General features: G+C 36.9%; 1 protein-coding gene across 20 annotated transcripts in view; it reads right to left on the bottom strand.

Moving 5' to 3' along the window:
- dati (datilografo) overlaps nt 1–20053 on the bottom strand; it is a 150938-nt gene that overhangs the window by 23701 nt on the left and 107184 nt on the right. For 18 of the 20 annotated variants that reach the window (XM_066288716.1, XM_066288726.1, XM_066288732.1 and 15 more), the window contains 2 exons: nt 16580–16805; nt 3082–3275 (listed from right to left, as the gene is read on the bottom strand). In XM_066288716.1, coding sequence (XP_066144813.1) covers nt 3082–3275; nt 16580–16805 — 420 coding nt within the window. The remainder of the gene's footprint in view (nt 1–3081; nt 3276–16579; nt 16806–20053) is intronic. The other 2 variants (XM_066288721.1, XM_066288727.1) reach the window with 1 other exon arrangement.

Below are 20053 nucleotides of genomic sequence, written 5' to 3'. Positions count from 1 at the left end.
TGAATACAAAAAGGATTTTTGTGTTAAGTTTAAGAAATTCGCCTGGTGGCCGGAAGAAAATGCCTAGCAAAAAAGTAATTCTCGTAATACTGGGAAACGAGGTTTGGATCTTCTTCAGAAACTTTTGAATATTTAAGAAAATAATTAAAGGATTACGACGAGATTTTTCGATTAAAGTCGCACCTGATGCCAGCCGGTTCTCGCTACGGCAATCTGATGATTTCTTTTCAGCCCCTTTTTTCCTACCCTTTTCTTTACGTTTTGGTGGTTACGGATTATCAACGGGGAGTTTCTGCATAATCGCGGCCTTGAAACTTTGTAATGTTCAATTGCGTCAAACTCATTAACTTTATTAATACTTAGAATTTTTTTTTTATTGATGGACCCTTTTAATTGTTACCAGTATAATTCAGCATTAACTGTGACGGCAAAAAAAACGCATTTTCCGTAAGAATCCATCAAACCAGTGAACAACGTGGAAAAACTACCTTTAAAAAGAATCAAACATGGGATAGTTAAAATTACTATTCGTCTAATCGCGGTAGATATAGTACAACTAGATAGTTGAGGTTAGCCAAAACCTTCTTGGTAACGCTAAATCGTCAAGCGTTACGAAAACTCTAACGTTAGTTAAAATATAGCTGAAAGGGGTTGAAAAATGATCGTGATGATTTGTGGGCATCACTTGCTGGTTTTTGGGTAATTACGAAATTTTCGGGGGATTTCTTAGGTCAAATTTGATCGGGGATAATCCCAAGGCACAAACACTCCATATGTCTTTGTCGCGTATGGAAAATTTATATTCTTAATTAAAGGAGCTAATTCTGCACCAAGTCTATTCAAATCACTATGAACTTGAACTAACCTTAAGTCTTTGTTTTGATAAGAGTGAGGGTGAACAAAAGGTTTTAAACTTATATGTTTAGTCGGGTTCGTTTCCAACCATCACACAATCTATTCTCGTCCACCCGTGTTAGATGATTCCAGCAATTTAACGATTCTATAAATGAATCTGAGATTATAGATAGACTGATATCAAGTATTTTAATTTGTCAGACATTGTTTAATTGCCGTTTGTCTCCTTAGTGGTCCATGAATCACTGAGCTTTAAAGCTTTAATAGTCACAGTGTAGAGCCAATTAAAGTCTAACCATTTGCATAGGGACATGATCTTCTTGACACTAAAAATCATAGGCAAACAGCAAGAAGTCCTGCTTTTACCCTGGTCGTTCTGACATGAAAATTCTGGCTAGAGCCTCGTGCAAGGAATTCACTATGTCCATTACGTTGTACCCATTCTTCGGATCAACTTAGTAGAGGGTCGAAACATGTTACGTTCTGGGTACTTATAAATCCTCTCCGAAGACAAAAAAAATGAAGACGAAAATTTGATTTCATTACACTTTGAATTAGGCAAGAAATTGAACTAAACGCGAACTAACCGGAGTTAACCAAATCTAACCTGTAGTAGGAGGCAAGGCAAAGTTAATTATCTTGTTCTGATTAAAAAACATCAGCGTTCATTGGATAGAAAGTGAATGAACTGAAATTGGAATGTGTTCATGTTCAGAATTGTTCAATCCAAGAGCGCTCGCGATAGCATCCAACGTCAATCTCAATTCATATTGTGGTATAATTTGCTAACGGTATACTCATACTATTAACAAATCTCCAGCTTATGAGTATAGAGAAGCTTTTAGTTCCAAGCTTTCCCTTGAAGTAATTTATGTAAGTTTTTTATCGAATACTGAGGATAATTCCTTAATAATTCTAGTAAGGCAATAAAACAAAGTTTTTAAGACAAATGAGGTATTTTAAATGTCTTCATGCTAGAATCGGCCTTGACGTCAGATTAAATATTAAAAGTGTATAGCGGAACGATTTCCTTCAGAATTTTCCATCATACTTAAAAAAGACTCTGGCATTAACCTCGCGCTAATAGCAAATATCTGTAGAGGGTTGGGGGAAGAAGCCTCGAAAATATCTGCAAGGGGTGGAGCTAGGGGTGGCTAGGCCTTTTGGTGGTTTTTTCTATTAAAAAAATTCCGGGTACTCCAATAGTAGTTAATGCGTGTTTTAATACTGCTGTCGTTTCACTTTAAGAATGATAGGATAAGTTCAAAACAATAAGATAACGAACGGTAAATATGTGAATTAGGGTTAATTAAATTTAAAAAATGCGTTAAAAACACTTCAATATTAAAAACGCACTGTATAATGTATTGCTCGTTGTATTAATTTTTTCCTAGTTGCTATTAGGCTGCTTTGACTCTTTTTAGAAAGACGCACTGACCAAAATTGCTACTTTGCAACTGCTTCTACATATGTTGGGAAGCCGGCTATAGCATAATCTGCCTAATTACCCCCGTGGTAGATCTTATCACCGTTAAAAACCACAAAATTCGAGGGGGGCATAATATTAAATTTATAATTCCACCCACTTTCGCCGAAAAATACACATGCAACAGATGAGATATAGAGATTAGATACCACGATACAAAACGCCGTTTCAACACTTGTTAACACGTTTTCATGTAAATAAGTGTAAATTCCAAATACCCCATTATACAATTAATAAAATATCGCTTAAGATAAGGTGTACATTCAAATTTGCAACTAAAACAACAAACTAACCCAGGAGAATGGAAACTGAAACAAATAAAAATTAAACTTAATCTGAAAAAAAGAGATAATAATAAAGCCACAGTGTATAAAATAACAATAACTGTACTGAAAAAAAGGGAAAGGGATGCGTCAAGAAGTTCTGCGTTGGTTCTTGAAACACCTGGATCTTTGGTCACCCATCGAGTTTGGATACCCACAAAAAGTGAAAAACTATGTTTGACCCATGGCGATACTAGATTATATTTAAAGATGGTATTCAAATTCAAACAGGCGACCAAAACTTTCAACACAATTATAAACAGAAATAAAAATTGGAATAAGGGCTTAATGCGGCAAAGTCCAGTTTAAGAGATGAATTCTCATTTAATTCTTCTTTGGCTGGACGAATAAAACTGAGCCCAAAGCCCTTAGTCACATTAAAACTCGAAATAAAAAATAACCAAGTGTCATACGTACATGGCTTACTTTGGACGTGTGCGTGCGCAGGCTGGATTCAGTCGCGAACCCTTTGCCGCAGATGTTGCAATGGAAGGGTCGGTTTTTCGCCCTTTCGACCTGTGCGTCGTGGTTGCGCAGATGCTGCTGCAGATTTGAAAGCTGGATGAAAGCCCGACCGCATTCGGGCAAATGGCACTTGTATGGACGTTCGCCTGTAATAGGAAAAATAAAAGATTTAAAACCATCGAATAGATTCAAATAATATCAGTTTAAATCTGGGAGACCATAAAACTTGAAGAAAAAACTCGATTTGCGTTGATAATTATTGCTTTCTGCCTGGAGGTAGACATAAGAGTACCACCTGTCTGGCGTTCTTCAAGACAAGCTTTATGGCGAAGATAGCGTCGAACTAAATGAAGATAAGGGGGATTAAAAATCGAATTTATTCGGTTTTTCGATAAGCTCGTGGTTGGACAGGTGTAAGTATACTTGTAATTACTTGGTGGGTGGTTGAACAATGCGAAGAGGCGTGCAGAAATATTTTTCCTTCTATAAAAAAAAAAAGTTTTTACCCAAATAATTGCCCAAATCAGTTAACTCTAAGTAAGTTACTAAAACGCGATTTGCTTGTAAGACGCAATAGGTTAGGATGGAACCACGTGAACAAAAATCATATCGGAGAATAAATGAATTTCCTACGCCACTGCTATAAAAGATTAACTAACATAGCCTCAGCATTAAAACACAAGTAAAGGTGTATCTTTACGAAATAAGGAACAATTATTCTTTTTACCATATGGTATCCTCCACACACAAAGGGGTCCAATTTTTTAAATTTCAATTGAAGAATGGACGTTTCCTATCGGCATATCAATCAGCTGCTTGATATGCTCGATTTTTTTCAGAAGGATATAAGAGGTTGTTAATGTCGTTTATCGAGGTTATAGGAGTGTTAAAATCAGGCGGTTATAAGCTTGGTAGTTACGGTGGCCAGGAGGGGTATATCAAATTTTATTTCAGTTAACATGAGTTTTGAAGATTTTGATTATCGAAATTTTTGGTGTAACACTGATTTATTTTCTAAAAATAAATGTAATATAAAACAAAATAAAATTCGGGTAAATTATATTTTTCCTGATCAAATGCTCAGCTGTATTACTGAGAATATTTTGAATATTCGAAGTTGTTTCAAAATTCAAAACAATTAATTAATAATCCCCATAATATCTGATTTTTCATTAATGTATGATTTTAAATCAATCACCATACCCATTTTTGAAACGTGATGGCTATCTCTTACTTGTGAAGATTACAATTTTTGACAGTGGGTTTTCCACATTGGGCTGAAGGGCAATTCATTTAGAATGAGGATAGTGACCTTTAAAATTAACGTAGAAATGTTGTAGTTTTTACGTTTTTGCCATGCAGTCCATGGAATAAATGTTGTAACTAACATATACATATTTTAATGAGGCATTAGAAATCTTGAGTTTATTAATTTATTCGCTATGCTCATGCATTAAGAATTCGCGATTATTAATCGCGGTCATTAATAGACTTGTTTGTTAAATACCAATATCTAGTATTCGGTGTGTGTACCAATCGAGTTTAGGAGCATCAAGGCTACTTTTAAATAATCAAAAAAGGAATTTAGGAAGAGGCACTTTAATGACGCAGTTTTACGAATTTTGAGCAAAAATTTTAGCGCCTTTGCATACGTCAATTTGTGACGCATTTTACTTAAAGTGTATTATTACTAAACAGATACGAGTGAGAAATTAGGATAAATAAAATATAAAATTGGGTAACCGCTAACATAACCAATTCCACTAAAAGGAAATTACCCGAATAAATAAATAATTTGCGACCTTTATTTTCTAAAACCTGTTTTCCGGATTATCTAAAGTGTCAACGTCAACGTCAGTTTTTGACTTAAAAACGAAACTGGCAAAATCGCTAGAGCAACTAGTATACTTCCTAGGGATTAATGTCAGCGGCTTAATTACGTAATTTTATGCATAATAAATGATCCGCCACATACAGATCAGGAAATAAGGAGCAAATAAACGTACTCCATTACTTTCCATCGCCTCTTATGCAAAAATGGTGTTTTCATATGTGGTAATAAACTAGACGATCAAAGAGACAAGCAGAGAAAGGCTGCTGCACATTATCCGTTTTATATATAATTCACCTTAAATTTGATAAATACTGAAAAAATTAATTGCTGACAAATGTACACATATGGTACATAACGGTACCTTAAAGTTATTAGGGCAATTGGATACGCCAACCGACTTTCAAGTGAAAACTTAATGACAATGACTCTTCTTCTTTCGCCCCCTCAGACCAAGCAAAACCGTCATTTACATTTCTCTTCCCTGAAAAAATCAATTTCAATGGTTTTTTCCTTCGGATCGCGCTTAATAATGTGATGACCCCTTTCTATGCAAGCAGATGTTTTGGGAACTCCTCTATTTAAAATAGGGGGTTAAGTTTCAAGATCAATAGTTACGTTGACCATATGCATACTTTAATAAAAAGCTCTGTTTCCAGATAGCCGTGAACTCTGCTGGGTACTTTTTTTGTCTGTTGATTCATCGGTTTTATAAGGGTCTGTTGTAGTCCACAGATTGTGAGTACGCGGGTTTGCCCGTGCATAAGTATACCTTAATAGAGGGAAGTTTAATACCCGGTGTCCTGACGAACCCTGGACATAGACGATTAACATGGGAAATTGGTTGATATTTTTTTGCGCCTGCACGGATTATCCAACTGAAAATTTTTTACATGGGGGTCATAATGCTGATAATGATGATGATCGTGACAGGAATTGTGCGTTCTGTATTAAATTATAAATTCTTGGAAGTGATTCTCTCTGATGAATGAGATAAAAAATATAGGTTATGCCTCTATGTTATTACCTTAGATTAATAAGGAACTTACTATGGGGCCATTAAAGCAAATTACGTGATAATTATTTTCAGGTTTTTCATTTAACTGAATTAATTCGTAAGTAAGTTAAAAATGATTTGAAAGATAGAAAAAAAAATATAATTGTTTTAACGTGACGTTTTTACTTTGCGTTTGTTTAATTTTAATCTTGACTGTCTCAAATCGTGCCCCCCCCCCTCCCCCCCTCCAACGTTACGAGTGACATTCAAATTTTTGAAATTTTCAGACGCTTTGAGCCAAAATTGCGGAACGATGTCCGCTCTTGAAGACTATTACATCCATGTAAAAGTTTTTCAATTGGATTATTCATGCGGGCGCAAGAAAATAAAAATCGATTTCCCATGCTAATCTCCCATGTTCAGGGTTCGCCTGAACGTCCGGTATACCAAGATGCAGTGTGGCGTCGATAGGCGGTGTTGGAGGAAATGCAATGATCTCCATATGCGCATATCAATTTGGAAAATAACACCCTCTTAAACGCAAAAAGCCATAAATACTGGACCCTTTTTCTTAAATAAGCAATTACCGAAAACTCCCAAAGGCCTAAAAAATCCAACTTCCTGTACCCCTTTTTATAATGCCTTAATTATATACTGGCGATCCAACTTTTAAATAACGTTTAACAGAAAACAATTGAACTTCACCCACATGGTTGCTTCGCAGTACATCAGCTTTCACTTGTTTTTTCCTTCGATTTGCTTTTGTTTTTTACGTATGCACCGGCATATGTTCGACGGGACTGACTACACGTCGGTTAACGCGTTAACCCCTTATGTCGTGTCTACAAGATGTGCTTGAGGAAAAAAACGAAGAACAAATCTTAGACAAACACTTCTTTTTCGTTTTTTGACTCGTTTTTCTAGCCTCGGAAGGTGATGTCTTTCAATATTTGTCCGCGTGTGATATTTGATTTTTCCTTCATTTTCTGCAAAAAGTTGCATCTTGGAGTGTTTCAAGACACGTCAAGTGCTTGCTGTCTTACGAGGATTTGCAATTAATCAATTTGAGGGTCTCAGCACAACACTACGCAAAGATCCGCCAATGTTGGGTTTCTGTGTGATTTTTAAAGCATTGTATCTGTCTGTCTCGCCGTTAAGTTCTTTGTATCACGTGGGTTGACTTTCATTACTTGATATTGCTCCAAAACTTATGAAAACATTAAATTTAATGTGCAACGTATAGTCTGTTGCATCAGTATCAACGAGTTTTCTTGCTTGGTGTTCCTCCCACCAAGACCCAGAAGCCACTCAAAATGATGTCTATGCTTTTGTGACATGTGACAGTGTCTCATTTTGACACATTAAATTTGTAAAATTTAGTCACTGTCAATATGACAGATGTCATTTGTCACGTTTAATTACTGTTACAAAGGAAAACTGCTGCATTTCATGGCGATCAACGATTTTTACTAAGTTGGAAACCCATTACATATTTCGATAATAAATATGTCAAACGATTGAGAATAATCAGGTGCCAACGATGCAGTTCACTTTAAACCTCGCAAATATTCGTAAGTTGGATTTTACAGTTAATTACTCCTATTTTAAGTGTTCAAAATGGCAAGAATTTATCCATATGGCCGTTTATGTACTATAAATATCTCAATTCCCAGCCTTTTTTGTGGTACATGCATTTAAGAAAATTAGTTCAATTTTCTTCTTTATTACTTTATTTTATTTATTAGTTGTTGACTGTCAGCATGATTGATAAGTGACATCATAATACTAGCTATTCCCGTCCTATTGGCGCTAACCTACTTTCAAAATGATATTACATTTGAACTATTATCACAAGCGTTTTCACGACGCACATACTTTTTAGAAGAAAAATAGATCACTTTAGATTAAAATAAAAAAATAATTTTAATTATTTAACTTCCCTTTGGGGGATACCAGCGGGGAACTCTTCTATCCCATTCAGCAACAGGACCCCTGTGGCGCTCCCGTGGCATGCGGCGGTCTAAGGAACGCCTAAGTGTCGTGCGGATCAGACTTCTCAAATTTGGAATGAGGAGCAGAAGGATGGTGCGTCATTAGTATCTGATGGACGAACACTCTCACTTAGGGGGCGACCCTGAGCTGGTGCCCGTCAAGTTCAGCATGAAGGTGAACAAGCCTAAAGACTCTAACACAGGCGAAAATTGTCCACCTGCCTCACTAACTCTCTGTTGGAGACACTAACGGGATAGACCCCTACCAACTCATCTAGAGGAAGATAATACATACAGCATGTGGAGGGTTAAGAACATAAAGCCGGACCCAATGCCATGTAGACGAACCATCACTTTCGATTTCGACGGAGGAACGTGAGGTTGGTGTGACATCAGCATTTAAATGACACACCCTGAAGCATCCCTAAGCGCATGCTGGCCATTATCCACCTTTCATGTCGTCCAATTCGGTTTCTCAACAGGATCAAGGGGTATATGCAGATTTTGGAACGGAATACATTATGTGTACGTACAAATATAGAAATATATATAGAAAAGCCCTTCAGACTCGTCGTTTTCATGCGTTGCATCAGTTGGGTGTGACTCCACTCGGCCTGCATGGAACGGGCCTACGGGTGGTGAAGGAAATTTTGGCGCCTCCTGGGTAGTTAATTCGTCCCTGTAATCGACCAGGGGAGACGAAATATTCGTTCAGGTGAGGAGAAAATGTAATATCTCAGGCCATTGGGGCAGAATGGCGGCTTGAAATGTGGACGAGAACAAGCGATTCAGTTCTTCCTCCACGTCAGTTTGTAGACGATCACAGGATTTGACAAAATGTTAAGTCGCAGTGTAAGCAAATAATTGGACTGCTAGAGCTAGAGAAGCATCAACGAGGTATTACAAAATGAACTGAAATAGGACAGCTCCATTTAGGCACAATAATTCATTTCAAAGTAGGAAAAAGTAATATACTCGTAGCGGAACAACGCCAAGAACGCAGGCGTGATCATGTGTTGTACATACGCTTAGCTATACAAAAGTGTGTGCCTTCATGCCCCAACAAAACAAAATTTATTTCTCTGAATTTCGAAACGGGAAAATTAGCATAAAACGCGAAGGAAGAGAACTTTCTTGGCTGAAAAGAATTTATTCGTTTCCTTTTTCAACGCAGGGCTGGGGCGGAAGGGTTGAACGAAATAAATACGTACGCATTTCAAATGCAGTTAGGTTCACGTGAGCAATAAAGCAACGTCTCTATTTTTGGACGCAGGTGGTGCGCTTTATTGCACAATTTTTTATTTTCCACTGTATAGATCGGTTTTAATAAATATGCATTTTAGGTATTTTAGTTGACCGCCCGTCAAAATTAATTCGATACTCGTACCATTGAAAACCAAAACTGCCGCCTGGAAAAATAATATATATTCACGCGCCCGGGAATTTAATTTAACAAAACACTCCGAAATGTTAATAATAAATTTGAAACTGTGGAACAAATATTCCAGTATTGGCACACAGACTGGCTGCCCCCTCAACCCCCGTTCCTGCGATCAATACCAAATACATTCCACGTTATTTTTACGCAATAATTCGCAGTTTCAAAATGGCGACCGGTGGCCGACACACACAGTGCAATTGCAGTGCGGGTGCATCAGCCACCCACTCACCCCCTCCAGGGGCTGAGGGGGGTGGCGATGCGTTACGGCCGGTATATATATGCGAAGGGAGGGGCTCTGGCGAGGCCTCTATGTACATTGCCGGAGTATATAGTTTTAGAGCACGTACACATCACGAGGGTGCAAAAGTCAACCCAGAGGCGTTGTTAGTGTTTGGGTGATCCATCGACGTAGCCTTCACTCGAAAGTTTTTATTTAAAAAAAGCTGTTATTTTACGTTGTGTCCCCGAGAGCAATGAATGTCATCGCAAACTTGGGCGCAAAACTTTCTTTATTAAAAATACGCGTCAAGTCAAGAAAGAATGTTAATCGCCAAAAAGTTCGCCGTTCCGCCCGATTTAATGCTTGCAGATTTTTAATTTGGCCGGACCGACCCGGGGGCATTATAAGAATCAAATCTTTATTAAAAAGATAAATTTCGGGTGATTGGTTATCGATCGCTCATTTCCGGCATTTTTATTAGACTTCTTGTTTGATGGTTCTGACATAGCTCCCACTGGGAGCTGGCTTTTAACTTTTTAAAATTGAGCCATTGAGATGTCCATTGAAAATAAATCCGTCTTAGAGCTAGACTGAGACAGATCGTCGTCTCTAATGATCATTGTAGAGCCGTCTCTATAAGGCCGCAAACGTGCTTATCGAGTGCTTGTAAAAATGTGCATGATTTTTTTCCTCCTTTAAACTAGCGCTCAATTATAATTTCAGCTTCAGCGCGCTTCGACCCTCCCGTAGGAATAATACTTCTGTCACAAATTAAGTTAATTTGACAAAAACTGTTTTCTTATGGGAGGGCTCAAGTGAGCTAACGCTTAGCTTGTTAGTACAGTTTACGCCTTAGTTTCACAATCGGGCTTTAGATTCCGCTCTATTCTGCAGAAATTTCACTTTAACACACAACACGCAAGTCTAACTCTGTACACTGTAGACAAATTGAGTCTCGTAAAGTTAATATTTCAAAAACTGTAGGAGATTTGATGGAATCTAAAATATAAAGGTTCATTGCCCTGTGTCTCAGCCAACAAAGTCCAAGAGCCGATCTTTTATCAATTTAAAAATTTGTAAAAGTGAAAAAAGGTAGAGAATCCCTAATTACGTGCAAGTGTGTGTAGCAAAGCTTCGAACAGTAGGCATTAATATTACGTAATAGGACTGCTAGAATATAACGTGTGTTATGCGTTAAATCAGGATTTCAGAATGTGGTATAATGGTACATTACACTGTAAGGTAACCAGCATGTTACAGGCGACACGAAAGTTTGCGACTGACCTGCAGGCGAGTGCTTTCCAGTAGTGTACAATGCCTTTTTTATGACTTACCTAGTCCTGCAACTCCAGAGAATGAGAGCTGTATGGTATATTTGTTCATGAACTTTTTACATGGCGTTAATTTTGTTTATATTTCGAAATCCTGCAGCAACGCGTATACCATTTCCATCGTTGCACACACTGTTACGTACTATTGTTACGTACGGTGTGCAGCTACATTATTCACACCGAAAGAGCATCGTACATTCCTCAAAAGCAAGGCATGCTGCTTTGTTCTCCCTCCTCCTCTCTTTGACTAAAATAGCCCAATAATGATAATTTGGAAGTTGAAAAACAACGGTGTAGAACCAAGCAGATCTTGTAGGGCATCCTATTCTAGCCTTAAATTGGGGCCCTTTTGTGTGGCACACTCTGAACTCAACAACTTTTTAAAGAAAAGTTGATAGTAACAGTGATGTGGGAATGAGATTCCTTGGATACACATTCATCGAATAGGGAATAACATAGTGTTGTAGTAAAATGTATTAACAGTATCTTAAAATTTATGTAAGTGCACAAGAAAGCCTTTGAGGCTCCTATTCGCTACAAAACACTCCGCTTCGCGTCGTGGCTCTTATATACGAATATCATTCAATATATTTTTATTCAAAATTCGTTAATATTATAGCCGATAGAGACTAAATAAATGTTACGAATTCGTCAAAGTGTTTAAACTTTCAGGAACTAAAATTTCTAAAATTATTTCTCTAGTAATCATATCATAAAGGTCGTTTTATGCAAGCTGCAACGTGCTATAATCGTCGATTATGATGCATAAATAATAAAAAAATACAATGATTGCACATGTTTGATTATTAATAGACATCAATGGGATTCTGATATGCTTTCGAAACTTCAGAATATTTAGTATAAAACGCATATAAGACGTGATAAATGATGATGTTGACCCGCCTTATTTAGCAACTCTAGATCAAATTTTAAATGTGCAAATGAACTCTGTATGAAGATTTGCGCCAGCAATGTGTTCGCTTATTAAGAAATCTCTTCAAAAGCGGAAGAATTAAGACAACAGTAAAAGAATTCAAGAACCTGACTGAAGACCTTTCGTGAGCTTTGTAGATTTCGTTGATTTTTTGTTTTTTAGGAAAATTTAAAAATAAATTTTCACTTTTCATAAAAATATTATCTCCATTACATCACCGACACTAAACACATCACACTTAAGTTTGACAGAATAATGAGATTTTGAAACATTTCTCATCGTTTTTTAATAAAAATTTTGCAAAAGGTTCCAATACTCATTAAAATTGATTTGTACGGATTAGTGTCTCTTCGGCCAAAAAGGGCGATGAAACCAAAAAACGCTACGTCCAGTACTTCAATGTCCACTTGTCATAAAACATCCCATATCAGAAGATTGTGATATATGGGTTCTAAAATTTCGCATCGAATCAATCATCAATCTTTAAGAATCTTTGCCTAGTTTTTCGCAGTATATAAATATCGCATAAACTCAACACTTAATGCGTAAGAATTTTGCTTTTAGTAATCAAGGTCTTTTAAATTGGTCGCATTAAAAAAAAGACGATTTCCAATGGACAAACCTTTCAAAGCTGCGTAACCCGTTATCATAAAAATGCCTTTTAATGAACTGTTAAAATTCAACACCTCAGCCAAGCCTACGTGAAAAGTTTAGACTTAATTTAAAAATATTGCATCACAGTATCGTAAAACTAATGGTTTTTGTAATTTTTGCCGCAGTTTTTCATCTATCTTGATTTTCGATAACGGCTGTCGCTTCCCTTTTAGAATACGCAAGTATTTGCTACCCTTAAGGGCCTCAACCTGATTGTTACCAATGCTAGCCCGATTAGATAGGTATAGTATCCGATAAGACCATGAATGGTCATTTACGCGAATGACTACATTTCACAGTTCTAGTCTCAGGTTCGTCATAGAGCGACGAGAAAATATAGATGATTAAAAGAAACATTTTCTGCCTGATGTTGTGCAATGGGTCCCTTAAAAGGGCAGAAGGTCTGTTGGTGAAAAAAATCCTGATATTATTCATTGAGGGGAGCAAAAAATCCCGAAAGGGTTGTAAGAGCTCTGTTTTTCGCCCTCTAACTTAATATTGCTTTAAAAGAAATGCAATTAAAATAGGCATTGTGGAGATTATATCCCGTTTTTTTGCCCTTGATAACTAATACTACTGGCCCACTATCGATTCTTCTTTTAACGAGGGGGTGCATTTTTACGTAATTTAATATAGGTCACCAGGATTTGCCCAGTTTTAGAGCTGATCATCAATGGCGGTTAAAAATTAAATAAATATGCCAGCGAGGTATGCCTTTAGCCAATAATATCAGTAGCCAGTGGTAGTCACAAGTACAACGCATTTAGCCCCTGGTGGTAACCTACAGGAATATGAAATTTACCATATAATCTCTTACCGAATAAGTTTTTAATTAATCTACTAATAAGTCTCGGAAAAAATTAGGTTATTCATGATTCATAAATAAACGAAGACAATGGTTCTTTATTGTTCCAGGGCAAAAACTGAAATAATACGATACGTGATTTATAGCCAGGAAATCCAAAAGAAGCACTCTAATGAAAGAAAATTGAATTCTAGTATTCATTATTGCAAGTTTTCGTGTAATAACTGCCAAAGGAAATTTGATGCCCTCGGTTACTCCTCCCTGAGCACCTACGGATTTCGTCTGAAATTTCGATCCCTTCGTCATCAGAATGCAATTTTCATTGTAAATGTACAGATTTTATTGAACCAGCCTGCATAACGGGGGTTAAACCAACCCCCAAAATGCGTGCACGAATCGAGGGGTGCTGTGGGGGATATTAAAAACAAACATACATGTAGAGCGAACCAGAGATAAATAAATGCCCTTTACCGTATCGAGGTGGGCAATGCTTTGTAAAAGGGAGGAAACGCACATTATTCATAATATAACCAAAAAAGCGATATTAACTTCGTGGTTTTTAAAACTTGCCGCTTTTTTGACTAACAAAACTGCACTGTGTTCAGGCAGGGGCGTTTTGTCACCATCACGGTTCTTTTCGGATAAAGATGGATCTGACTCAGATTTTTATTCCAGAAAATCGTTGGTGTCAGAAAATGCACACTTGTTCTTCACATAAGGAAAAAAGAGACAGTGCTAATAACAACTGTCCCAGAAGTAAATACCAAAAGTAAAAGAAAACGGTAAACGCGTCCTTTTCTTTACACACAATACAAGTAGAAAAAGATAAATAATGATCCACAGTCGTAATAACTTTAGTAATAAAGTAGTGTGCTCACAGGTAGCTGTAAAATACATATGTGCGAATTGTAGTGTTTTTATTTTTATCTTCGTTTGTAGGAATCATGGTTATCACGTGACCGTTAGCTCTCCTGAGCCAGAATTTTAGGTTGGTGGCAATATTTTCTACAAAACTAGCCGGTTTTTTTTCTAAGATAATACACAGTCTCATGGGTTTTTCATCCTGATCAGAAGAAATGCTTTTGATGGTACCAGCTCTTTGGTTAAGAATGTAGGTATTGCAGGGATCGGGAAACGGTTTTTCCGCTCTCTGATGACAATTTTCTGGTCTTGACTGGCGAAGCGCTACTTTCAGTTAGAAAACTTGACAAGGAAATACGTAGATTTTGGTTCATCCTAATGAGAGTTTCTTACAGGGACTATTATATTCCTGATTGGAAAAATGACTTTTCAAGCATAAACAACAACTTGTTTGCTACAAGTGAAGATATGACTACGGGTAATTATATACAGCGTGGTTGGAATTAGGCTATTGTGATGGGAAATTTCTATTTCCAGAATGGAGAAAGAAAAACTGATATAGGGGTTATGGATTAAATGTTTTAAGTTTTTTTCGTATTACACGGAAGGAGAGCAAATCTGGCCAAATATACCGAAGCGGTGGGAGCCACCGCGCTCTGGGAGCTATACAAAAATCAAATCGAAATATTTCCTTGGTATCTTACAATATCAATTTTGGTGTCGACGCCATGAAAACAAACAAAAATTCCAAGTAATGTTAAAATAAAATCTGAAACTTTAGCACCCTGCAATTCTGACACACGCAACATTGGTAAAAGGTATGTTGGGTCCAATCGTCGTATTGTGATGTCAAATATCTCGCGTTTCATCCAACGAATCATCCTGTAGAAACTATAGAAAAAAAAAAAGGTCAGTCAACTTCGATCGTTGAAAATCCTACACGTCACGCGAGCAAAAATGTGCTTAATAGCGCTCTCCAAGCTTCCACGAGTCTCGACCATTGCTCGCCTTGAAAACTTTTAGCCTCGCAATGTAAAACACTACTTTCGGGTCTTGTGACGTAAAATTTTATGCGCTTGAGATTTCAAATAGAGTCAAAATGGAGGCTCGAAACTACAAGGTCTTTTTCCAACTCTGACGGTTTGTCCGGAAGTTTGCTAAATAGTCAGTTATAGAAACGAGCGTTTTTTGAAAAATCTTGATTCAAATATGGAAATTGCGGACTGCAATCTAACGACCCGGACCCAGAAACGCATTTCCATGCCTTATCGATCGAACGCTCAATCGGTAATTTACAATAAATTTTCACAATATATTGTAATGACGCCCAAATAGCCTCCTATGTGGTTCGATAACGCGCTGTTAGCCGATCTGTGATTTGTTTCTGTACGCATGCATTTGCGGTTGTGGTTAAATTGGCCCTCATTCCTGGGATAAGTCGTCCCTATAGGGTCATCGTCTTGCAGCTAAGTTTCGAGTTTAATAAAACAAACGGGTTCGACGGAAAAAGTTGATTCTGGTCAACCCCTCTTGTATCCATTTCTAATTGCCAGAAAGGAAGTATTTAATTTTCATCATTTCAAAGCGATTCAAACGATTAAAAAAGGGCAGAAAACATCGGGTGAAAACCAAACACGAACTGGGGGCCGTTTTTTTGCTCGCTCAGTTTTTTTTTTGGTGGAATCAATTTGCCACCCCTTGTTAAATTTAATATTGTGTTTTCGATACAAGGCAAATACGCAGCAGAAAGAGATTAAAAAGTCTTTTACCGAGTTTTAATTTTTTTTCTGTAACATGTATTGTTGAAGCATATTGCACTTTTTTTGAATTTACAATGCACACCAACTGACAGTGCATGATGGGGCTTGTAACGCAACTTTGTACGGTCGTTTCACATCAGACATTTTTATTCTTTTTCTTACCCTCTATTCTTTATTGATATTTATTAAACCGAAATTCACTCTACTCTTTCTTTTTCAGTATTTAGCGTCAGGTAGTACAGAGATCCAGCGAATCAAAAATGCCGTGGATAATACTGTCTGTGAAAGGACAAAATTGCATTCCCAATTTGCCCAACTTCCAACCACCAATTAACGTTGCATTGTGATATTTCCCAAATAAATTTGCATTATTAAATCCTTCATGCATATATTACATTACCTCAAATTGGGTAGGCGCAACTTTATTTCCAAAAATTTACCAGCTGTGCGGATAAAACGTATTATCACAGGGAAATAAATGGCAGGTATGAGGTGCTTTATTTATACCTAGGCTGATAATTATACCCTTTTAACCGAGGCTAATAGAAGAAATTATCGCCCTTGGATGAAAACTTCCCCATTGTCGCGCTCACTACCAGACCAACTACGCACAAAAATCACTCACCAGTATGCAGTCTAGTATGTTGTTGGACATGGCTCAGCTGCTTGAACCTTCTGTCGCAATAGGAACATTTGTATGGTTTTTCCCCAGTATGGACTCGAATGTGTTGTACCAACTGATGGTTCGAACTAAACGACTTCAGACATTGCTGGCACTGATGGGGCTTTACTTCAGATCGGCCTCCCAGATCCCTGGCGTGCATTTGCATGGCCGATTTGTGCATGAATATCTGAAAGTATTTGAGGTCAGTACAGGTGCCTCCCTGGTAGGGTTGTGGTGTTGTGTGAGTTTCCTGCGTGTTGAGAAAGTAAACCCCTGACACTCCTCGCATTCATTAGGCGCACAATTAAGAGGCGAGTTACTACCACTCGAATTCGAGTCATTAATTAAAACTTAGATTTCCAAGTTTTAATTTTGCTTTTAAACGTCCGACGACGAGGCTTTGGCTGGTTGGGAACCTGACATCTTGGAGGTGAAAAAAAGACAGTTTAATTTCTAATGAAATATTAAAAGTAAAATAATGACGAATTAAAACGAGCACCGGTAAGCGTAGAAATTCAACTGTGATTAAAAGGGGACAACTCAGAGGCGCACCGATCCTCCTAATAGATTTTCTTATGCTGTATCTCAATGTCTCTTCGTTACCTATTAAAACTCGAAGATTGGTGGGTTGGCTAATGAACAATTCATTTTCAAATGCCATAAGCCAGTATTGCTAAGCTTGGATGGAGATGGTGAAATCTATGTCTCCACCACTGACGACTACTCCAAACAAGAAGAAAAACATTTTGGAATAGCTAACCATCAGGTAGAAGCAAGTACAAGAAGGCTCATTTCGAAATATAAGCTGTTAAAGAAACGTAAATACTTTTATTTTTAATCGTTAAATGTTCGCTCTTAAAGGGTTTTAATTTTAGCTGGATATTACAGTGTTTTGGCTAAATATTTAATTCCTTGTCTGAACCTCTTGCCGAGATTAATACGAACAGGTCTGCGAATTACCAGAAAGAGTTTGTTAATTAGGTCAGATTATTGTAATAGACCCTAGGGGATTGCTTTAAGCTGTGAGGTCATATCAGTATTTACATCAAGTTGTCTATTTTGGAGTCTAATTTCAGCCCTCATTTTGAGGCACATTTTAGAAATATGATTGACCTATCAGGGCCAACAACATCAACATGGAAGCTCTTATTTCTATGGAAGTTGACTAGACATTGGTTTCGTCCTACGTGCAAGTTGGAATATTTAACTGGAAGATACTCTATTTTAACGCACCAATCGCTTTCTTAAAGGAAAATGAAGAAAACTTGTGATCTTCTTGTTTTGAATTTAATATAATTTTTTGTCTCCACGAACCCTTCAAATTTGATTTAAGGGTAGATACATTTTTTTTCACATATAGAGAGATATCGACATGTTTTTACTTTTCTTTTGTTTTTTTTCTCATCTAGTATACCCGGTAGTTCAACTAATGAATATGAATTGTGCATCTTAATGCCTGTGCAATCACAATTTCACCTTTAAGTACTTTTTAGGCAACTTCGAAAAAAATTACCTTCTCGTTGACTTTGTAAAACTCCGAAAGCTCTTAACTCGCAGTATAAGGTCATCGAGCAATAATAAGAAAATACCATGATACGTCTAGTTTTTGATTCTCTCCGTGTGTATATTCTCCGCTCACGTGTAATAAAAGGACAGTAAACATGGGGCGTAGTTATGCAATTTACTATTTACCATCAAACATTCGACTAACAGATGAATTGAGCCCAGACATGCTTCTGATATTCCAGCGCTATTTGCTGATTTTCTTTAAGGGTAGTTCTTTTACATAATACAGTATCGGAAAAATCCTTGAGCTTTAAATCTGGAGGTCCCGGGGGCTTATTTGCAATATTGTGAATGGAACAAAAAATACACACACACACAGAAACACACACACAATAAAGTTAACGGGTGTTGAAATCAAACTCTGTTTTACATACTACTTCTGAGATTATTTGCCGGATTTCGCATATCATTGTGGTTGCGTAAATAAATTACTTTCGATTTGTTTCTAACATTTAAGCAAAGCCTCTATGTGAATAAATATCGTAAAATGAGGTGGGGTTGCGCTCCTACAACACGTAGGTTTCTAGTTCAATCAAAACTTGGAGTGGTTTCTCCCCTCAAAAGAAAGGTAATAAGTTGATATGGTAAAAGGACAAGCAATTTTTCGATACCTTAGTGAACGATCGGCTTTTGTACTATACAATTTATTCTATTAAAATATTCCTCCGTGCAATTAACGGTTTTAAATGCTAAGTCTACACTGTCCAATTCTAATTGTGATTGATGGGTTATCAGCATAATAATATTACACAGATCTACAATCTTTGCGATCATCTCAGTAAATGAAAAGAGATAGATAATAACAATATACCAGTCAAACTTGAAGTAATATTGATGGAATTGAAAGTAAATGGAGTACCATAGGTTCGTTTTTCAAACGTGGGCATCTCGCAATCTTTCAACGCTATGCAGGGTCGTGTAAATGATGAGAAAATAGCGAAAATTTGTTCCTCATCAAAATATCGTTTTAAAATGTTGAAGGTCTTGAGTGGTAAAGAGGACATCGAGTGCGATTGTTTGAAAGTGCAGTTTGAAATTGTTGATTCTGAAGAGTCGGAGAATAATAAAATGATTCGGTCAAAAAATTTCAAGGATGCGTCTTGTTGGAGTCTTGTTGAGGTCTTGAATGGAGCAATGCTGAACAGGTCTGAGGCCAATTTCAACAATAGCCTGAAGATGATCATTAAATTCACTTTAACGGCACAACTTCGTCTTAAAGGCCATTTTGCGATTTGTTAACCGTTAATGGTTTTCGAAATGCATACGTGTGTGTGTATAGAATATGAAAGAGAAAAAAATTAGAACTTAAGTAGTAGTCATTTTTTGCCATTAAACGTGCCTAAAAAAAAAAATCTCGATTAAATACGGACAATACTAAATGCACGAAAGTACAAAAAACCTCACCATTCAATCACCGAAATAGTGGATAGAAAAATCAAGAGGAATTTACATACAATACTTTCGGTGAAAAAAGCTTTCCTTCACATAGTTTCATATGGTACAAGTCGACTTTCGAAATGATCCTTGAAGTTAACTAAAGCCAGTTTGGCTTTCAAGGTTTTTTTGATGATTACATATTACAGTGGACGCTTGTTAAGTCACCTTGGTTTCACCATCCACTGAGTGCCGCGATTTTGTATGTATACGCAATATAGCTAGTGGTTAGATACGAAAAATAAAATAACAAAATAACAAAATTTTTCTTTCAAATAAAAGGTTAACTAAGAAAAATAAGTACTTTGGTAAAACTATCTAAGCTAGAATTAATGCCGGGTTAAACTGGAAATTTCCATCCTAAGGAGAATTTTCTGGAAGTTTCTGGTAGATTCCAGAAATTTTTTTCTTTCAATTGGTCATATCATGTCAAAG

This window comes from Euwallacea fornicatus, chromosome 12 (assembly GCF_040115645.1).
Source record: "Euwallacea fornicatus isolate EFF26 chromosome 12, ASM4011564v1, whole genome shotgun sequence".
Classification (NCBI taxonomy): domain Eukaryota; kingdom Metazoa; phylum Arthropoda; class Insecta; order Coleoptera; family Curculionidae; genus Euwallacea; species Euwallacea fornicatus.
Note: the sequence above shows the minus strand (reverse complement) of the source record. Positions and strands in the feature narration are given on the sequence as shown.